Source organism: Seriola aureovittata, chromosome 24 (genome assembly GCF_021018895.1).
Source record: "Seriola aureovittata isolate HTS-2021-v1 ecotype China chromosome 24, ASM2101889v1, whole genome shotgun sequence".
In the NCBI taxonomy this organism is placed as follows: Eukaryota; Metazoa; Chordata; class Actinopteri; order Carangiformes; family Carangidae; genus Seriola; species Seriola aureovittata.
This window is the reverse complement of record NC_079387.1, coordinates 1,575,084-1,597,193: the sequence shown is the minus strand read 5'-3', so window position 1 is coordinate 1,597,193 and position 22,110 is coordinate 1,575,084. Positions and strand designations below refer to the sequence as shown.

The 22,110-nt window shown below is 40.4% G+C and overlaps 1 protein-coding gene across 3 annotated transcripts in view; it reads right to left on the bottom strand.

The window, feature by feature from the left end:
* Positions 1 to 22,110, bottom strand: part of LOC130165511 (inactive dipeptidyl peptidase 10-like) — a 55,671-nt gene that overhangs the window by 3,311 nt on the left and 30,250 nt on the right. For all 3 annotated transcript variants that reach the window (XM_056370842.1, XM_056370841.1, XM_056370843.1), the window contains 23 exons: positions 21,155 to 21,249; positions 19,309 to 19,383; positions 17,001 to 17,053; positions 16,760 to 16,841; positions 15,316 to 15,436; positions 13,932 to 14,086; positions 11,810 to 11,907; positions 11,596 to 11,719; positions 11,404 to 11,442; positions 11,067 to 11,174; positions 10,854 to 10,945; positions 10,295 to 10,342; positions 10,019 to 10,137; positions 8,507 to 8,554; positions 7,004 to 7,102; positions 6,750 to 6,819; positions 5,321 to 5,449; positions 5,087 to 5,152; positions 4,103 to 4,157; positions 3,447 to 3,546; positions 3,125 to 3,183; positions 889 to 961; positions 626 to 699 (listed from right to left, as the gene is read on the bottom strand). In XM_056370842.1, the coding sequence (XP_056226817.1) occupies positions 626 to 699; positions 889 to 961; positions 3,125 to 3,183; positions 3,447 to 3,546; positions 4,103 to 4,157; positions 5,087 to 5,152; positions 5,321 to 5,449; positions 6,750 to 6,819; positions 7,004 to 7,102; positions 8,507 to 8,554; positions 10,019 to 10,137; positions 10,295 to 10,342; positions 10,854 to 10,945; positions 11,067 to 11,174; positions 11,404 to 11,442; positions 11,596 to 11,719; positions 11,810 to 11,907; positions 13,932 to 14,086; positions 15,316 to 15,436; positions 16,760 to 16,841; positions 17,001 to 17,053; positions 19,309 to 19,383; positions 21,155 to 21,249 (1,982 nt within the window). The remainder of the gene's footprint in view (positions 1 to 625; positions 700 to 888; positions 962 to 3,124; positions 3,184 to 3,446; positions 3,547 to 4,102; positions 4,158 to 5,086; positions 5,153 to 5,320; positions 5,450 to 6,749; positions 6,820 to 7,003; positions 7,103 to 8,506; positions 8,555 to 10,018; positions 10,138 to 10,294; positions 10,343 to 10,853; positions 10,946 to 11,066; positions 11,175 to 11,403; positions 11,443 to 11,595; positions 11,720 to 11,809; positions 11,908 to 13,931; positions 14,087 to 15,315; positions 15,437 to 16,759; positions 16,842 to 17,000; positions 17,054 to 19,308; positions 19,384 to 21,154; positions 21,250 to 22,110) is intronic.

Genomic DNA, 22,110 nt, shown 5'->3' with positions numbered 1-22,110 from the left:
TGCAGCCAAACACTTATCAAATCCACACAACTTTATTTGAAGTACTGGTGAAAGATCCAAACATTTCCGAAGATAAATCTGAAACTGGAATATTTCCATTCGGCTGAGTGGGACAGCGCTCACTTTTAATATTTCACTCAGTGTAAACATCATACAGCTTTAATGGAGGTTTGGAACAAGCTGATACAGAACATAGAGGACCAAGTTTATTTACAGTCTGATATTCTGGGGAGGATGTTTATTTGCTTTCTTGCTGAGAGCTAAATGAGAAAGTGGAACTTTCCCTTTAAGGGGAAATTAAGGGGGAAAGTGTACGTTAAGATTATTTTCTGATATTGTTTTAAAACTACGGTTTTTCATGTGCAGTTTGGAACGGAAGATGTTTTCCAGGTATCGTGATTCTACTTCAGGATTTCTGGCGTTCTTCTGAACATACGACAAGAACCAGTTTCCTAAATCACACATATCTGATAATGGATGATGTTGTTGTGGTTCTGACTTTGATAACAAGACACGTCACGCAGCAGGGCCTTGTGAAATTGGCTTATTTTATGTTACTTTGGGCCCAGTTGAAGTTATTTTTTTGAAGAATGAAATGTATTCTACAGCTGGGCCTGGTGTTTACCTGCATAGTGTAGTTGGCTCCGATCTTTATCAAGTGTTTGATGAGCTCTGCCGAGTGCTGGAAGTGAACGTTTGCTGCGGAGAAAAACAAAACATGCGAGTTTAGTGTCGCCGGGGGTTAATTCCTCTGGTGAAAGTTTAGAGCTCTGTGTTGTGAAGAGGCTCATTTCAAGAAGACACAAGCACCGTTAATCACACACTATGAAAATGACATCTTATGTTTTATTTTTCAACGAAAGCTGCAATGAAAATAAACGTTTGTACCGTCAGCCGTCCCGTGAGCCAGAAACAGAGTTCCTCCCTGCAGACCTTTCAGGTTGGGCAGGACTTTGGACGCCTGGACACACGGATAAAGACACATTAGCATTGTCACCTGAAGATTAGTGGTAGAAGAAGTTGTCAGGTAATATATTAATGCAGAAATACTCATTTAACTTGAATTATCATTTTAATAGCACAAAATAAAACAATGAACACGTGTTTTAATGTTTCGTTGACTCTAAGGTTGTAAAACTGGATATAAAATGTGTTTACATCCAGTTTACAGTGACCTTCAGCTCTGAAACAAAATCTGACTGGTCGAAATAAAAAACTAAAATCAGCACTTTCTCACAGTCAGATTTGACCCCAATAATATAATAACAATAATGATAATAATCTTATCCTTCTCAGAAAGTGCTGTGAGTTCAAGTATCAAAACATAAAAGTAACAGGGGTCCCTGTGACTGGTATATTATTATATATATAACATTATTAATACATGTAGCTACATAGGGGTTTGACCCCTCCAAAGGGTCACCACATAAATCAGAGGGGTCGTGAGGTGATTAATGATGAAGAAGAAGAAAAAATAAAGTTCTGTGATACTCATTTGGATTCTTTTTGGACAGATTTTGTAGATAATTCAGCATCCAGCTCACAGAGGTGCACAGTAACTTGTATTTACCTCTGAAACAAATAGCCAGATTGCATATTGGTTCCAGTGAAGCGGTTAAAGTGGAGGATATCTCGGTCTCTCACTCCCATTATTCAGTTTTCCCCCGCTGGGATTCAAACGGGACAATTTTCCGGCCACAGTCGGTCGCCGCACGTCAACACCCACACGTTTTTATAACTCATTTCTTTAGTCTCTGAGAGCAGGGTGAGTGATGATGTCCCGCTGATTATTGTCTGATCGGATCGTGCCACATTTTCTGTCACAAAAATAGCGTCCTCTGGCCCAGTTATACGCAGCCCACTTAGGAGGGAAAACACTCTGACTGAGACCTTCACTTAGACAGCAATCGTGTATTTTTGTCTATTTTTTATCTTTGTGTTTTTTCTTTTCCCCGCTGTTGCAAAGGACGAGATCTGGAGCATCGGCTAAAATGCTAGTGGGCACATTTTCTCTTTTTTCATTTTCGACAGAAGGGGACTGTTTTGTTCGCGAAGTGAACCAAAGCGGAGCTCATGGCTCAGAAAGCGGCGTGACCTCCGCCGAGCCAGAACAGATTTTGTGGAAAGAACATTGTTAAAACACCTTTCATGTTGAGTCACTGCACTGTCGTATTTTTATATCTAAGCTGAACAACAGCAGCCGCTCAGCTGTATCTCCTTTAACATCAGCAAACATCTGGAAGTAAAACTAAAGTGCTTTTCTAATAATTATGCAAACAAAATATTATAGCAACTTATCCACGTTTACAAATATACACACTTTAAAATGTTAGGTGTCAATTTAGGTGAAAAATCATCCTTCCTCTCAGATACACAACTCTGTTAAATCTAAGCACACACACATTATGCATATATTGTGATTAAATGTCCATAGAACTTGCTTTAGAATCTTAATGTGTTTAAGTTTTCTTCAGTCTCAAAGAAAGTCAGCAACAGTTGTCTGTACATCAGTGGGTACACTGCTAACAGCTGCTATGTGGCTAATGGCTAATTTGTCTCATTTTAAATGGTGAAAAAGTCCCATAATGTATGTATCAAGTAGCATGGGAAATACAAACGATCAATTGATTTCAATTAAAAAAATCCTTATTTTCTGGCTGATAGATTAGTTTTAACACTGTGTTTTCATCTCTCACAATGTCCAGAGCGGGAAAACAAAGCTGTTGGTAATGAAAGTGAATAAAAAGGACCGTTGCTCCGCTGCTGTTTGATTGGCTGACAGCACATCTGTCCAAAGTATCTGTTGTTGCCCCACCATTATTTTATCACCCAAAAAACACCAGTGTGTAATTTTTATTTCTGTTTTTTCTTCTTTTTGTTATTGATCAAAAACAATAAGCGTTTTTTTGTTGATTTTTTTCAACTGAAGATCATTCACTTGTTGCCATGGAGCTGTCTCCGAGTAATTGGCTTTAACTGACCCCTTGGCAACATTTTCCCAATTGAGCCGAGCCCCTCTGTATTGTTTAACGTACACTGAACATTTTGTGTCTGGTAACTGGAAAAAATAAAAAGGACCAAACCAAGCTGAGCAGCAGGTGGATGACTGGCAGACGCAGCTCACCTGGTAGCGGTTCTCCTCAGTGGAAGGCATACCGAAGTATCTTTCAGAAAACGCTGAAGCTGAAAGACAGAAAACAAACACTTTTAACAAATACAGACAAGAAATTTTATATCCTACACATCACGTCTGTTTTCATCTTCCAGAAAAAAAGTCCTTATTATGAGAACTACAGGATTTACAGGCACACATCAGTCTATTTAAGTCTAATCAGATGCAGCAGGAGCTCCATACTGGCCCCGCAAACCAAAGATTCAATAAGCTTTTTCTCATATCACTGCAGTGTGTGCATTAAAGAGGAAGTGCACTTTAATGCTTCGCTCACCGTACATGGACCAGTCAATGACAGGAGCCTGAGCTGCAGCACATCTGATCAGCCTCTCCGTCGACTTCAGCATCATGAGTGTGAGGAAGCCGCCGTAGTCCTGATGGAGACGCAGTAAACCAGGTTTTCATTTCCATCGCCAGGCTGAATATTTTCATACTTGCACCTACCAGATACTAAAGAAGAACCTGCACCTACAATATTTATTAGAGGGGTGTCTGAGTTTATATCGACTCCAAATTCCTGCACATTTTTCTCACAATTGACTTCATTATAGATTCTTTCTAGAAAGACAAACAGAATAACTACACAGCCTTCACAACTGAAAACAACATTGAGTTTGTTTGCATGCTCTGATCCCACAGCTGTGATCAGATTTTAGGTTTCTGATCATTACACAGTTTCAATATCAGAACAGAGCACTGTGGATTTACTACGACCAAATCCAGGATGAGACTCAACACCAGCACGTAAACACACTCAGTTTTCCTCTCATCAGAAATCGTTCACATCATTATAAACTCATTGATTATTGTGTGTGTGCTTACAACAAGTCAAATAACTTAAGTAAGCCTCATTTAGCTTCCCCAGCCCGCACAGATTTATTCAGTGGGCTGAGAAATCAGGATGATTAATTCACAGGCTGACAAACGAACCTCTCCAAAGACTCCGACGCGAGTGCGATCGATGAACGGCAGCTTCACCAGGTACCTGAAGAACAGGGGGGGGGGGGGGGGGGGGGGTATTTTTTAATATGTGCAATTAAAGAGGCATTAAGTTGCGCTTTTGAGCTCCAATCAGAAGCATGGAAGAAGCTTCAATTTGCAGATAACCACCAGTGAGGAGGTCAAAGGTTAAAGCCGCAGGGAATCGCTGACAAGACTCCTGTGATGCCTTGACTGATCATGTGAGAGAGGGCTGCTGGGAAAAGAAATGAAAAGACCCGGCAGATCACCATGGCGCCATGTGTGTCACCAAAACAAAATAAAAATAAATAAATAATAAAGCAGCACATTGTTGCTGCGATGCTGTCATGATGTTTTTGTTTCTGTATCGTAAAAATCTTTCTTCTGCTGCAATTAACTATTATTTTATTATTTCATCAATCAATGAACAAATCATTTGCTTTATAAAACTTAAAATAGTTTCCTTCAAATGTCTTGTTTTGTGCAGTCAACCAAAAATATTCAGTTTACTCACAGAGAAGATAAAGAAAACGAGCAAATATTCCCATGTGAGAATTCTGTCGATTGATGAATCCATTAATAAATTCATACATTCTGTTTTAGAAAACAGCAAACTGGCAAACCTACAATTATTCCGAAATTATTCCAGGCTATCTAAGATGTTTGTTTTTTTAAATTTTTTATACTCCTTAATGATGTTATATGCTGCATTAATAAAACGCTCCTTCAAACGCGTATGCGGCATTTTTCCACAAAATGTTACAAAGAAGGCGTCTCTGAAATTCTGATGAGCTTCACGGGCAGTCACAGAAAAAATACCCTCAAAACTCCCGTCTTTCCAAATGAATAGAAATCAGAGAGAGACACAGACACTGAGGCACAAAGGCGACTCTCACAGAAGTTAAAATTACACATGGAGGAGGGGGAAAGGGTGCGAAGGCCTGTGTTACATACTCAAGAGCGGCTATCTGGTCCTCTGCGTCCACTGTGCCGAGCCTCAGATGGACCTGCTGTAAAACCCTGTGAAGTGACAAGAAGAAGAAGAGGGATCATGAGCTCGGTCGGAGAGGATCAGAGGATAGAGTCAAATCTGGAAAAAAAAAAAAGTTTAAAGAAGAAGAGAAACTTCAAGACGTGTAAAACTGCTAAAAAAAAAAAAAGGTGCATATTACTGGGAGCTTGCATTACCTTTGACCTCTGAACCCCGACCCTCTGCCGTCCAGTCGCGCCACAATGACCTGCTCAGATCCCACCAGTACCCAGTTCCAGTCCAAGCTGAACTCCTCTGTCACCGTCTGATCTCCTGGAGAACTGCCACTACAAGCACACACCAAAGTGCACACTAATTTATCAACATTTACGAATGGACACTTTTATTCACGCTTCATATTCGTTTTAATTTAATCATTTTATATTTAAACCTCCATAATTTCCACTTCTCCTGTGTTTTATTGTTGATCCATAAGAAGATATATTTGTGGTTATAAGAACCAAAAACCATCTCAGTGTAGTTTTACATCTCCTCTCTCAGGCTTCTCTCTGAAGCTTTAGTAACAACAGGTTGGCGAGCCAATCAGATGAGAGGAGGCTCTGAGCCTCTCTTGTGTCTGCGTGCATTTCTCTGTGGACTGAGCGCTTTGATACTTTCACAGTATTAATATAGAACCTAGACCTGCTTTATAATCAAACAACACATGGACATCTACCTTTAGACTGTATGGACCTTTAAATAAGAATCAAATGCTTCCTAGAGACATATAGAGAATACTGTTTACAGCACTAAACACATTATGGCTTGAATATGAATCTGTTTATTTAACTCATTTTATTGTTGTGTATTTCATCCTATTTCTGCTCTGTGTTGAAGGTTATGGTTAACACATACAGTGGGAACTTCGCTGTCTGTTGTGGTCGCCCAGAGGTGTGTATCATATTCAGGGAACCATGCAGCACTGAAGGCTAAGGCTGCTCCATTGTGTTAGGCAACTGAATACAATATACAAAAGTATAAAAGTATGCGGACGCCCCCACACTACATCCATATGTAACCTGCCTCCACTCTTCCATGAACGGCTGCAGGGATTTGATTTAATAAGAAGAAAACAGCACTTTGTGAGCTGACCTCAGTCTTGGTGAGTGTGTGTGTCGACTTGTCGAGTTCGTGTTTTATTTGCATTTGTGTTGCAAACCTTCCTTGTCTGCTTACCTTCATATACATGTGTAGACACTTCTACACAAACATATACTTCAAAATAAAATGCTAAGATGCTAATAGATAGCTCTCAAGTAATGGAAAGATTTATGATACTACAGCAGTTTTAGCTGAGAGAATAGAGAGAAAGTCTTGCATGGTGTGCATACAAAAAGGTTTATACATTAAAAATGTAGCTACAATGTGAAATTTTACGCTAAATTTACATTTTCTCATCTAACATCCCTTTTAGTTTCATTTATTAGCACTGCTGATATGTGAAAAGTGTTTGACAGCCTGCAGGTACAAGGGAATGAAGCATTTCACTTCCTGCTGTCCTTAATGAATTTGGCCTTTGAAGCTTGCAGGGCCGCACCGAGTGTAAATGGAAAAAATGGAAATGTAATCAAAGTGGAATGGGCTTACACAATAAGGAGAAGGCCGTAGAGGTAGGACTCAGAGAAGTCAGGAGGATAGATGAGCTTCAGAGGTAGCTCTGTGAGCAGAGAGACACATTAGCTGAAAGGGAGAGGGAGGGACGGCCACCAAGCAGACGACAAACATACAAAAGACACAGGTGTAAACGCATACGACACTCGTGTCGTTCGCCCTTTTAAGTGGCTCAATTATCTCATGAAGAGCACACGCGAGCACAGCTGTTAAGTGCGGATGATTTGTACCAAAGTTGTCATTAGTGATGATCCGGATATCCGTCTGAATCGTCCTTTTAGTCTCCAGCGCAGACCGCAGAGGAAGGTTGTTCTCCAAGATGAAATACGCTGTGAAGTAAGAAATCACATTCATTTATCGCAGCGAGTGGAACAGCTATTTATTGGCCCTAAATGAAACCTCTTTTGTGGACTAAAAAGACCAAGCAGAGCCTCATACAGGGGTTGTTTCTTAAAGGTACAGGAAACTCATTTGTGAAGACGTGTTATGAGGGCAGGGTTGCATATTCATTCTGCATTTTACAGAGGCTCATATTGTCTGTTGACACATTAAATCTGCTAATGAATGAACAGTAATATTAAAAAATCTTACAAATATTCAAAGTGAAAACTGCTTTTTCTTGTTGCTATGACAGCAAATGTTTTGGGGGGTTTTTTTGGTGATAAAAGAAAAGTTTTGAGTGTTTGATTTGAGGTTTAATTTGAAGTTTTATTTGAAGTGTTGATCATTCCAAGATATATTTGTGAATTGTGGAATCAATATGAGACCTTTGAATAGCTTTAATTTACACATGATCACTTGGTTTTAATGGAAATAGAGGGGGTGTTGGAAGATACTTTAATTACCTACAAAACAACAGTAGCACATGCAAACTTCTAATTTCACATATTTGTAGCTTGTAAGTTGCTCATAATTTTGACAGCTGCATTTGTTTGAAACAGCTTTTAGTTTTGTTTAAAGAGCAACTTGTTACACATGGAAAAGAATTGCATCCACACACCAGGGGTCAGTGCAGAAAGGGGTTCACGTGTGCATCATTTTGTGATTCCTGTACCTTCACATTGTACTAGAAGTGGAAGTGTAGAAGTGAAATGCTTGTAGCATGTACAGCAGCGGAGGTGGACTGTGAGGTCATGCAGAAATAAAAAACAATCCAGACAACAGCTCACATTAAATATTCAGCACTGCATCCAGGAGCCGCAGCAATGGAGGGTCATTGCTGCATTTTTATTTTATAACCACTAATCCACATAGCAGGCAGGTTTTCAATACATGTTCCATTAAAGAATAATACTATTCAATAGCTCGGGTTCTGGCTTGTAGCTCAGCTTTATTGAGAGTCAGTAAATGTCACATTACATGAACGGCAAAGCGGATCCAACTTAGATATTCGGTCAAATGAAGCAGCTTTTCACTGTTTTTTTTATTATTTTTGTTCATTTTGAAATGTATTTTCTTCCTCTGTAAACATCTGACTTTTAGCTACTTCATGGAGAAAGGAGCGGCCATTAAACGTGTGATAGGAAATAAATTAAACATCTTGAAATGTACAAATTACCAATGTAGTCAATGTGGCACAGCATCAAATCCAACAGATGCTAATGCTTTCACACAAATGAAATAATGACAGTGAATTGCTGCAACTATTTTCCATCTCATCACATGTGCACACGCACAGACAGCACATCAACACAAGCTGGTTTCAGATATTAAATATAATAGAGACTACTCACAGTCCACGTTGTCAAAGCTGAGGAGCAGCAGAGCTGGAACTCCAGGGCCTGTGGTGGAAAGGTTTTTATGAAAACAACAGGAGCGCCTCTGATCAATTCATTACTCAAATGTTGATTTATTTTTCGGGGTTATAAGTAGGAAGAGGAGAAGAGAGGAGGAAGAGCGACGGCACTCAGTTTCTAAGCGACATATAGCAGGAACAAACTCACAGACAAGTTGAGGTCTGCTCCAGCCTTTCCATTTCAAACTTGTGGCTTCGTGTTTTATTCATATCGTGTCTAAAAGTCTTTATATGTCTTGCGTAACAGACTTTGATCCGCGTCAATGTTGAAAGGCGCTTTACAAATATAAAAACCTTGCAGTATCCTCTTGTGGACACTCGTCCCTGAAGGCTTAAATGGTGAGTTGCTATCATCACATTTAAATCAGAGTTTGACCAATTTCCTGTGCAAATGGACAAACTTGATTTAAATTAGTTGGGAAATGTTACTACTTTGCTGATCAGTGTACGCAAGTATTTAAAAAAACTAATCAAATTAATGCACTGACTTAGAGTAGAATAAAAAGCTTGTAGAATATGATATAAAGAAGATGGCCATAAAAACACAACTGAATCAACAAAAGGAACAGACAGCTACTACAAGCTGTCTGTTTAAATTAAATTATTAACTGACTCAACAAACGTTACAAACCTCGACAGCTCAAGTTGGCAGTGAAATGAAAGGAATCCCTTTTTTATTTCTAAACCTTCAAACATGGACGTCAAATAACGAATCCTCCGCCTCATCCTCGCCATCGTTAGGACACTGCCAAGCTCGAACTGAGCTCTTCAAATATGACTGACAGCAGAGGAGTTGGCTGTGATTGGTTTTTCTCCTGTGAGGAACACTGTGTATGGTATTTCTACGGTCTATATGGAATTATCGTAACTGGTGGAATTGAGTACAACTTTTTGTCCTATAAGTGTAGTGCAGCAAAAGTCATACGTTTCCAAAAAAAAAAAAAAAACTCTAAACATACCACGTTCCCCAAAAGACTTACAGCTGTTTTCAAGGTATTTCCAGAACCTTTAAATGTACGTTTAACTTCTAACAGCTAAATCTGGATGGAAAAATATAATTTGCTGCGCGATACAAAGTATTTTTAACTCGTTTCCAATGTTGTCCTTCTTTTTATAATGTGCACAAACGCAGAAATAGGTGAATCGAAATAAAAATTCTGATATTCAAATATCTCGGTGTCATGTCAGGGTTCAAAATCTTTTTCATCATGTAACAAAAGGGGAAATTATGATCTACATGTTTAAAAAGAGTCTTCAAGGATTCTGTTAACACCTTCAGAACAGCTGCAAATGTCTTTAAATTGCAATGCCATGTTTTTTCTTTTTCCTCAACTCTCTGTGCTGCTTTGTTCAGCGACTCAAAGGTGATGGTAAAAACATGAGAGTCTTCATGTTCCTATAAGACTGAAGAGACTTTACAAGATTTGGTTAATAAATCTCTCTCTCTGACCTTTACAGTGCAGGATGGCGTGCTGCGCATCGGGGCTGGCGTCTGCGTCGAAAAACATACAGCCCTCCTTCAGCCCGCAGGTCAGACATCGCCGCGGGAACAGGCCAAGGGTGGACACGCTGTCAGAGGAAGGAGACAAAGTGTTTACTGAGCACACACACACACACACACACACACACAAAAAGGCAACGCGCATCACACACAAAATAGTTTTAATAGACAACGTGGTCGACCTGTGTGTGTGTGTGTGTGTGTGTGTGTGTGAGTGTATTCTACCTGTATAAGTGCCTCTGTTGTGCAGAGTCCTCTGTGCTCAGGAAGTATCTGTGTGGGGGAAAAGCAGAGCAGCTCAAGTAGGACAAGGTCACGGATCTGCACATAGTGGCCGCCCAACCATGTACCCTGCCGCTCACAAAGCTACAACTCAATACATGTTCTCAAATACAGAACCTTTTTTTTCTCCTTGTACAGAATAGAGAAGAATTCGCAGCAGTGCTAGAATATTCACTTTCATCTTCTGCTATTCATTCCAGGCTTGGTGGAGAGGCACAAGGGTCATTTTTAGCAGAATATTACGATTAAGGATTTTTTTTTAGCAGTGAGTCATGTCTGCAAATTTTCCTCTCAACCCCCAAAAAGTTTGCACATTGGCTGAAAGACGCTGAAAGCAGTGCTGTGTATTAGCAGATAAAACAGATTAAATCAGTAGTTGTGGTAATAGTAGCACATGTAGTGCTGGAAGTTTTACTACATTGCGATAGAACAAGATTATTTTCCATTTATTCCACCTTTTTCTTAATTTGTTTTTAATGCAAGAAACAAAACTGTAACTTACACGATCTGGTTGTTTTCGTCGTAAGCTACGATTTTCGTCACATCCCAGTCCCCTGAGGTCAGGTGGCGGACTTCGTCCTGGTCGCTTCGTATCTGAAGGAGAATCAGTGTAAGCGAGAAATACTGTTTATCACATATCCTGAGCAGATTTTATATGTTAGATAATTGGAATCAGAGTCAGTGTGTGAAGGATGAGGAGGAAGGAGGGAGTCACCTTCTTGGTGAACATGGTGACGTGGTGGAAGTCTCCCTGACCTCCTTGTTTCACGGGCAGAGCGAGGAAAAACCTGCTCCTGTCCTTGGAGAACAGCGGCTCCTGTGTCTGTGGGGAGAAACACACACTTCAGACCTGACACACTTTATGCATGAATGAGTTCGGCTGTATTCTGCCCCAGTAATGGAACATAGTATATTGCTGTGGGGATAATACAGTATGTAGCCGGAGGTGATGCACGGACGCGAGGGCCAGGTCGTTTTATTTTATTTTCCTTGTGCTCATATGAAGACAGTTTGTTGCTGTTGTTGAAAAATGTTATGAGGAAGGAGTTTACCTGTCTGGAAAGCCACGTCTCTGAGGACTCCTCGTGTCTCTGAAAGAAAGGGAGGAAAATTAAATCCATTTCTCGACATGGTTGGAAGAACATATTTTGTACTTTTAAAGAGGTATTGCTCTTCCTTTTTATTGCTGTGTTGTTGTAGTAAAAAGCAACATGGCTGTTTCCCAAATCTAAGGCAACACCCACCTGAAGACAGGCTCCTAAGGTGGCGTCACACACCGTCATCAGCGAGGCGTTCTGGGGCCGGCTGAGCCACCGCACGGCCACGTGAGTATTACTGATCCACTTCACCATGGTGACGTAGAAATCTCTGCGGCGGACATGCAGAGAGGAGAATCGAACTGAGGACTTTGTGGACAATGAGCGCCACTTTCACGTGTGTGTTTTGCGTGCGTGTTACCTGTGTCTGAGCTGATCAGGAGGCTGCAGCTCCTGAGTGTGTGTCGCTCCGAACAGGTTGACCACCGACAGCTTGACGGCAGGGTTTGTCTGACCGGCCTGAGGACGTGAAATGAGACGCTGAGCAGAAAGCATCTTCACGGGAAAGTTATAATTATATTTACTGTGTGACAACACCATCACTGTGTGTGCAATACAAGCAGATTTGTACTGAATTATGATTTCATTTTAGTGTGACTGCACCACATTTGACACCTTGCAGGGATTTAACTCTTGTTTTACAGGTGCATCATTTCTGAATTATTTCATCGTTTTTTATTTGGAAGATTTTGTACTATTTATACAGAAAATACAAATTAAAAAATTTCAATTTAAAGTCAAATAAACATTCAGTGATTATTCATTTATTATTTAAACTTTATTCTCTATAAAACTTTATGCTTGCATATAAACAAAATTCACATTTTTGCATGTGATTTTGTGCGTTGACTAAAAGGTTAAGGTTACTATCACTTAACCAGAATTCATTATTTGGAAGTAAACCAATTGAACAGTGTTTCCTTTTACCTATAATTAGTCCCAAATTAGTCATGAATGCAAAAATGACTGACCCTTTAAATAAAGAATTTAGATGAATACTGTGACTGTTAGTCAAACTGTGAATCTACGAATTAAAGCTCCTTTAATGACTCAAAGTCAAAGATACAGAGGCGACAGTTAACGTTGAGTTTTATGTTTTTTCCCCTTGTTTTGATTAAATGTAGCTGCTGTCTTATTTATGTGATATGATGTGAAGAAATTAGCTTTAGCTTGTTTATACACACCCTCATTTATTATTTTCATTATGACAGAAACTTATTTGTCCAACAGTGACCTCCCTTTCTTCTCCTCAGACTAAAAACAGGCTGATTCTCCCTCAATTTTTCGCTGTAATAAAATGAGCTGATCTATTTTTCACAGCAAGTGTTTGAAGCAGCAGAGAAAAAAACTTGACCTGACTTCCATTAGTGAACCTGATAATCCACATAGCACGGTACTGAATAACTCTGCTTTCTGCTGAGTGCTGCTGAAATAAATGACCTTGAGGGTATTTCAGGAAGCGGGTCGAGAGCATATTTGGATTTGGCACATTTTATACACACAAATCCTGCAGAAAAGAGACATTTCGTAAAATTAGTTCCTTTTAAATAATTACTGCACTGTAAATACAGAAAAATGCCAACCGGCTGTGTAAATGTTTGCTCAGTGTAATTTCCCTTTTAAAGTATATATTTTTTTGGGCTTTTGTGCCTTTATTGGACAGGACAGTGGAGAGAGACAGGAAATGGGGAGGCAGAGAGAGGGGGAATGACATACAGTAAAGGCCGTCCGATGCGGGACTTGAACCGGGGCCAACTGCAGCGAGGACTGTAGCCTCTACACATGGGGCGTCTGCTTAGACCACTACGCCACACCGTAATTTCCCTTTTGTTTCAGGGTTTCTGAAGCAGGTGAAACTCAGTCAGTGAGTGCAGCTCCTCTGGTTTCATCTAATCTCGTAGAGATATTTCAGGTGGTTTTATGCTCACAAGGAAAAACTGGACCGAGACTCGAGTTGTACATGATACTCAGAAATATCTTAGGAAAGCATTCACAGATATCTACTTGTTGGTGCAGGAGGTGAAAGGATTATTATCTGTGAGTCTTTTTAGAGGTAGTTTCTATGACTACATTCGTTGTGGGAACATAATTATCGGATCGGGATGTTTCCTCTATATTTAAAACTCTCTTTTTTGGATCTAATTATCCTTGGGTCTGTCCTGGTGCCTCTGGGTCAAATCCGTCTCCACCAAAATTAAAAATAAAAAATATTAATGTTTAGTCTTTTCAGTTTAATACAAAAAAACAGCCAAATTTCACATTTGGAGATCGACTAAATGAACTATTCAGTAATCGTTTTTAGCTCTGCATAGGAGGACTGATTGGTTTCTGGGGCTTGAGGTAAAATATGATGAAGCTTTTATGTGTAAAATGGGTTAAAGACATAAAACAGGAAATTAGACAAAAATTAACAAAATGTAATGACTGAATGAAATAAAACAAACACTGTGTCTTTTAACTCACAATCCAGAGTCCAGGCTTACCATGGGATACGGGTACTGTAGTCCTCGGGGGTAGGTGCTGCCGGTGAACTGGGCCAGAGCCATGTTCGGTACCAGGGTGTCGTCGATGGTGAGGAAAGCCAGCCGCTCTCCGTCCGGCGACCACCAGTGAGCCAAGTGTGAACGCAGAATCTCCTCTGAGAAGAAGAATCAGAGCGTCTTCTGTCTCAGCGCTTTGTTTTTCTTCCCTTTCTGCTTCTGAACAACTCAGAGGTGCTAATGACGCAGGCCAGAAAACAGTCCTGATCTCTCTGATGCTGGAATATGTTGCCTATTATTTCATATCCGGTAAAAACAGACAATTTAAAAGCAAAACATTACTTCTAGTTGCTGTTATCCTTTCTTAAATAGGACTTACAATAGGAAAATAATACTTATCCTGCTCTTTCCTTCGCCGTAAACATCTACATGCAAATCAAAAAGAGAAAACACATCTCACACTAAATAGACAAACAAATGATTTTCTGTTTAGTGCCGCTCTCTGTGCAACCTGCAAAGACCATTTCCACATTACTGAATTTGTTTACGCAGCGACTTAATGGACTGTATAGGCTCCTGGTTGATTTTTCATCACCAGTTCATCTGGTGTGCTCTCCTGCATCTTTAATGTCCAAGACAAATCTCTGAACCCTTTTACTGACACTGTGTCCTCCACCAAAGATCACAGCAGCTCTCTTTGTGCAATTTTGAGCAATCTCAAAATCTTCCAAACTGAAACCTGAACATACCTAACAAGCACTTAGTATTTTTCTCCTTGCACTTATTGAATGGATATTGCTCTTCGTACTTAGAACAAGGTCTCCTGCTGCACTGAGGCTTTAGTGTTGTCTCTCACTTGTAAGTCGCTCTGGATAAAAGCGTCTAAATGTAACTCTCACGTACATCTGAAGCCTAGACTTGTTGAGTGACAGATGCATCAAAAAACTACACACTCAAACATTTAATTAAATATCAGGGGTGGTGTTTGGTTTGACTGGGGAAACATGTTAGCCAGGACTTAAGAAATGTGGTCACGAATCCAAACTCCTACTTAATTATTCAATTACTGTATGTAAACATGTGATAATCAGCCTTCAAACACTAGCAGCTCATCGGTGCGTTGACTAAATGTGTCAGAATGCGAACATGCTTCCAATAGCTGGATCCCAAACAAATGTCAAGCAAATTTAAACCAAATTCTGCAAAAGAAAAGTAAATTAGTGCATGATAAACAGCTGGTGGCGCCGATTCTCCGGTCAGGCGCCGTTAAAGCGTTGCAGAAGAAGAGGGTGCAACAAGATGATGTGGGAAACATGCACCAACTTTTCCACATCAGGCAGGAATAAAATATGTTTTTTTATTTTTATTAGCTTCTGCCGGCACGCACCTTCATACAACCAGTCAGGGAGCCCGTTGAAGATGACTCCCTCCATCCCAGAGGAGGTGATTCTCAGGGAGATGCTCCTCACGTCTGCCTGGTAGTAGATGTTATTCTCAAAGATGTAGATCTGTGGAGGAAGAAGAGAGGATGAAGGTATTGATTCCAAACTCGCACACATGCATAATAATCCTGTGTTCTCCATCAGACATGAATTTTCCTTCCATTTGACTTTTGCCTTTCTGCTGTTTCTCTCCTCGTCTTTCAATTTCTTCTGCAAAACGGAGTTTCTCTCTTTTACTTTCTCATATTAAACCCTCTGGTTTATCTCATAGTGCAGCAAACGAGTGTGTTTGTTCTCTCCCTTCCATCACTGTTTTAACATTTGCATTTGCAAAATCAAACAGGATCAGGCCGACACGTCCAGCATGTTAACCAATCCACCTGAGTCCATCTGAATTCATATTTTCCCCCGCACGGGGCGGCATTTTCTCCTCTCTTCTCGACAGCACGTCGCCACACAGCAGCGGCCGTTTTGAATTCACATCCTATGTTGGGGTCAGCTCTGTCGTGCGGTTGTTTAGCCGACGGACGTGTCATGCACATGCTGGAGACTGCAAATAAAACACGTATCAGTTCAGTTTGATGAACGTTGTAGCTCGTTGTGTGTAGAAGGGGGGGGGGGGGTCAGGACACTGGGAGGACAAGTGGGACTCACTGTAAACACTAATACAAATCTTCTTGTCCACCGATTCACCTTCATTATAGAGGATGTTGATTTATGAACGACACAAACAGGTTTCCTAACAACTGTAGGTAAATGAATAGATTAACTAGACCACATACTTCAACACTTAAAGCTTTAGGGTACCTGCAGTGGAAAGGAAATCATCCTTCAGTGTTCTTGGTCAATTCTTCGCATATTTTCTGGCTAATTTCCTGGAAACTTCCCTCATTGCTCCGGTTATTAGGTACCCGCTCGTTATGTTCAAGATTTAAACAACAATAAGTCTAGTTCAACCGAACATCGAGAATCTAAAGCCTATACTCCATATTTTCTTTCCATATTTTCGACATTTTCTTTCTGTGGAGTCACATCCTGAAATTCTTAAGAAAAGAACCTGCAAAATAAAATGTCACACACACTAACAGGTCCGCTGCAGGAGGAGGAACCCTGAGTGTAATGCAATGTAAAAATCACAGTTGGAATTAGGTCAGTGGCTGAGGAGACGGGCTAACAGAGACAAACAGGCACAGTGTGGATGTAAACAGACTCTATACTGCAAGAACTATCACATCACAGCAGCAGACCGTGGCTGGACCAGATCCCTGTGTTGAGACGAAGCAGCTTGAATTTATAAGAACACAAGTGAGGAGAGAGCGAGAGAGAGAGAGAGAGAGAGCGAGAGAGAGAGAGATAAATACACACATACATAAATACACTCAGTCTTACCAGCTGCTGTCCTTGTCTTCCCCACGCTGCGTGTTGGAGGACTGCGTTCTGAACCTCAGGGGGGTTTAGCTCCCAAACCTCCCTGATAAACATACACACACACACACACACACACACACACACACACACACACACACACACACACACACATATATATCAACACCCCCCATCTGTGTGCATGCATCAGAGAGCATTCAAAAACGTGAATAGAGAAACAGGCGGTAAAGGTAAAGCCGCTCACCTCGTGTAGATGTTGTAGACGATGTAGGAGGCCGTGTATGAATATCTGTACATCTGCAACGAGAATGAAAACACACATCACATACTGCAAATATTGATCCATGACTGACACCAGCCTCGCAAACGGCAGAGATCCACGCGAGGAAACAAAGTCGCTGGAGCAGCTAATAACTAACAACAGCAGGAAAGTGACAAAGACAGATAAAGGAAATGGAAACGCACAACCAACAGTTTCTCGACGTAAGTATAAAATAAAGACAGAAGCCTGAGTCTGCAAAGCTGCTGATAGAAATCACATTAGTAAGTGGTGCGGTCTAATTGCTGTGTCACAATAATTTCTCGCAAACATCAGGATATGTAGTGAATTTGCATAAAGTTGGCACTTAAATCATATTTGTGTTTTTGAAAACTAAGTTTGTGTCTCAGGTCTAAATGTCACAAATAAGTTTATGTTGACTTATGACAGCACTCCGGTCGTTTGCATTAAACTTTCATAAAGCTGAAGAACTTATGAGAAGAGAAAGAGGAGAAAGAGAAATCGAACAACAGGGTTTGTATGTGAATTCGTTTATATACGTTTTATGATAAACCTGATGTTTAATTGTCTCCATACTCCTGCTTTTTTGGGATTAATGTACTTCTAATTGCATCGTTTCAAAGTTGGAAAAATCATCTTAATCCATTGTCATATATATAAATCCCAGATTATTATGCATTCCCCTTCAGTTTTTTCACATTTTATCATGTTGCATCCGTGTGCCAAAATAAAACAAAATCTTTTTTTGCTCATAAATCCATATTCAACATCCCATAATGACAAAGTAAAAACTGAATTTTAGATTTTTTTTTGCAAATTTATCAAATAGGAAAAACTGAAATATCACATTGACATAAGTATTCAGACACTTCATTATGCTACTTTAAATTTAGCTCAGGTTCTTCCCATTTCCCTCGATCATCTCTGAGATGTTTTCTACACCTTGATTGGAGATTTTTTTTATCTTATTTTATTTTAGCACAAGACTGCAACACGACAAAATGTGAAAAAATTGAAGGGGTATGAATAATTTGGGGGCTTAACTATATATATTCTGTATCAGCCTGTTCCAGCCCTCCATGAAAGTTATATGATCTATACATTGAACAAAATGTTCAAACCAAGGACTATTTTTTATGGCTGCACCGTCCCTTCAGATTTGTTATGCTTCATTTTATTACGTATTTGTAGAAACTTTCAGATTTCTTCACTTGAACTTAAAAATCTGGTTTCCAGAAACTTGAGCTATTGCTTCAGCTTGTTTCCCCCACTGCCCAGGTGAACTGTGCTTCGTGCATCCTGCACAGCTGATATCCCTTCACACACGACGGCGCACTAACTGAAAGAAATTCAATTGAGAGCCGCTAAAACTCACAGCATGTGATGCTACCTCGGGGGGATTTCACGTTGCCCTAGCAACGATTAAAACTGGAGTGCAATCAATTAAGCCTTAAAGTGCACCATCTCTCTGCAGAAGTGGAGTGAAATGTTCAGAAAATGCGAAAGAACAAATGTTTCTATATATATATACAGAGGGGTGTTTTTAAAGGTGCACAAATCCCACTAAGAGGTGGTTTTGACCTGGCAATCGTTACAGCGATACACAACAGGACACACAGACGTCCTCCTCTGGTTTCTCAGCTGCTGCAGTGTTTCCAAACCTGAGCCAGGATCCATCTGTTTGGAAACAAATCTAAAAATCAATGGAAAAACCTTGACTGTGAGGAGAGAAGAAAGCCTTGACTGAATGTTTACGCGCAGAAAAATGCACTGTATACTGAGAAACACAAGGATATACAGAGTGAAAATGCACAAGAAGCCCAAACAAACCACACATAATAAAGGTTAACAAATCAGAAACACAACAGATGAATTCACCTCTGTTCAGAGCAGGTGATGCAATTTGTTTTCAGAGAGAAACTGAGTGTCAAGAGTTTAATCTGAAGACTCACAAAGCAGCAAAGTTCCCTTCAGAGAACAAAGGAGCAAAAAATAAAATCAAGCACAAATTGTAAACCTGAAGAACAGGTGTGTGTGTGTGTGTGTTTGTGCATTCAGATGAGTGAGTGACAGCACCTTTGGGTATTGCAATGTAAATGACAGCCTGCCAGGAAATAAACAAGAGAGAGGAGAGAAGAGGAGCTGGTGATGTTGAGGCTGATCTGCAGCTCCAGTCGCAGCTCGTGAGGTCGTGAGGAGGCAAATCAAATAAATTTCGCGTGATTGTGATTTATTGTGTCGAGCTGAAGAGGCATTTTAATTCGAAACGTACCTGTTTGACATCGTAAGCGAAGAGCGCGTACTTCAGATCTGCAGAGAGAGAGTACTTTGCCACCTTGAAAGCCACCTAACACAAAAAGAAAAAGAAAAGAGCTAAAACAAACGCAACACATTGGAGCTCAAAAACTAACTTGAAACTCTAGAAGAACAAGCATATGAATTAACACACAACGGTAAATATTCAACAGCTAATTAGATGTAATCATTATTAGGCTATTTTCAGACATAAAGATTAAAGATTCAAGGTTTTATTTGAAGCTAAAAGCCAAAAATGTAGAATGGAAACGAAACAACAATGAAGCAAAAAATATTTCTTGAGCAGAAGAGAAGAAAAACAAGGAGGAAACCAAAAGAGTAAACCTTAGAGGGAAATGATTTATATCTGACAGGTTATGATTGCATTTTTTTTTTTTTTGTCATTCCGTTATTTCTTACTCTCATTCCAAGACCAAAAAAAAAAATGCAGCAGGCAAAAACTAATCTAGCAACTAAAGGCCATAAAACCACCAGGGAGCCACAGAGGTGTTGATGTGTCTGGGAGAGGACGCGGTAGTAGTCAGATATTTCATAGATATTTCAAAAATGTCCGTAGTCACTTAACCTTAAACCTTAAAAATCACGTCCTCTTTTTCAAACCATGGTCAATTTTGCGATTCTGCTGTCTTTTAGTGCCTGAAATTGTCTCTAGGCAGTGAGAGAGTTCAGTTTAGACGCTGCAGCGGCTCTTTTCAGAAGAGGGGCTTCCTAACTCCGAGGCCACCTCTGCCTCTTTTGATTTTGCTCAGAGAGTCCAAATCCTCACCGAATCCCCTTATGCAACCACTAAAACCACGAGCCACGAAACGGCTCTGCAAAAAAGATCCTGCAAAATGACGAGAAGAAAAGGCAGGAAAAGAGCCAGAAAAGGTGCTTTACAGAGAAGGTGAGAGAGAGAGAGAGAGAGAGAGAGGAGAGAGAGAGAGAGAGAGAGAGAGAGAGTAAAGGGTTTATGTTATGTGTGTGTTATGTAGCAGCAGGTTACAACAGGATTATAATAATACAATTAGAAAACAGCTAAATCTGGCCCGCTTTTGATCACATTTGGCATTGCTGGGTGGATTTCGCTGAAAAGGCATTTAAAGGATAATCAGATGATATAATTTCATATTCCTGGAAGCAATAACGTGGGTAAACATTCATTTGACGGAGCCAGAGTTGGACAGTAAGATGATATTTCACAAGCACCAGAGCGCTCTCCTCCAGGCGGGTTTAGCATGGGTGGGCTAATGTGGCCACCTCAAACCTCCACCCACAGTGAAGGCAGCTGAGCGCACGGACCCCCCACCTCCCCCCTTCTGAGCCGGATATTATCATTTTCTGATTTCGCAGGTAACACAGTGACGAGCTGCCACCGGTGGCTCTGACATGATTATTTGATTCGTGCAGACTCTGGGGATGGAGCCACAGCAGCGAGACGAGGAGGGCGGCTCTGTCTCTTTGTTATGGATTACTGTGGAGGACTGGCCGGCAGCACAGTCGGGAGGTCCGTCCTTCATACAGTCTGCTACCCCTGTAACTCTTTTGTCTTTTATGGATTTCCTGAATTTGTTTTTTAATGTTCGCACACAGTTATGGAGTCATGTTTTCGAGCTAAAAGACCAATAATCAAAGAGGAAGTTGTCAGTATTGATCAGTTTTCACAGCAGCGTCAGATCATATTGATGCATATGAGCCTTGTGGTACAAGAGCAGGTTTCACTATATGTTTTACTCATTTATATTATATGTCTTATGTATATTATCATGTTTTATGTAGTGAAGTGGCTGTTCAAGCCTGCGTGGAAACCTTCACAAACTTACAAAAGTGTTGTTGCTCAGGATGACTTCCGTCTCATTCAAGGCGAAGTTGAACTTGATGACGTGGCCGTCTCGGTTCCTGTAAACCACCTCTGAATCTGAGAGAGGAAGACACAAAAATGATGATTAGCAGGGGGTAAAAAGAGGCAGCTGCTCCTGTGACAGTCACTGTGCTGCGCGTGAAGAGCCACTGAAGTGAACCGCAAGGTGTTAAAATGTGATCTCACCCAATAACGGCAAAGGTCAAGTTACTGTATATAAGAATGAAGAGTGCGGACCTGCCGGCTTCTCATGACGAGTATGGAGAGTTAACACCTAAATGTCACCTGTGCTTTTCCTGCTGTGAGAGGTAGAGATGTGCAAAATGTCTGTTAGAAATGCATCAGATGATATTGTAGACAGATATTTTGACTGCTGTGTTCATGTTATACACTTTGAAAGTTACTGTGGTTACTTTTAAATACTTTAACATCCAAGTGGTAAGATGTTATGTTTCTGTAAGGCTTCAACCTGTCCAACTTTTAGTTGATTTTTCAAGGTAAAATTCATATTAAATGGATACATTTCTTTATCCCCCACAGGATCAAATCTGCATCATACAAATGCAAATCTTGGGAAATAATTGAGGATACTGTTGAATACATTTTGGGAATTGGGAAGTCCGTGTGAAGATGTAAGGATGTGATCAAGGAAGCATTCATGGCCTCAAAATGTCAAGAGTGAAATCAATTAGTTTCATTGGAATTGCTGCAATGTGCAGATCAGCCTGCAGAGGTGAAGCGTGATTGCACAGCGCTTTTCATTTAGAGTTCAACTTCCTGTGGGTTTTGACATGTAAATTTGTGCCAGTGACCAAGTGCAAACTGTTCTGACAGCGCTGACCCTCAAAGTAATGAAGTGGAACCAGGGAGAATCCACGCTGTTCTGAATATTAGTGTTGCTGCAGCATCATCCTGCTC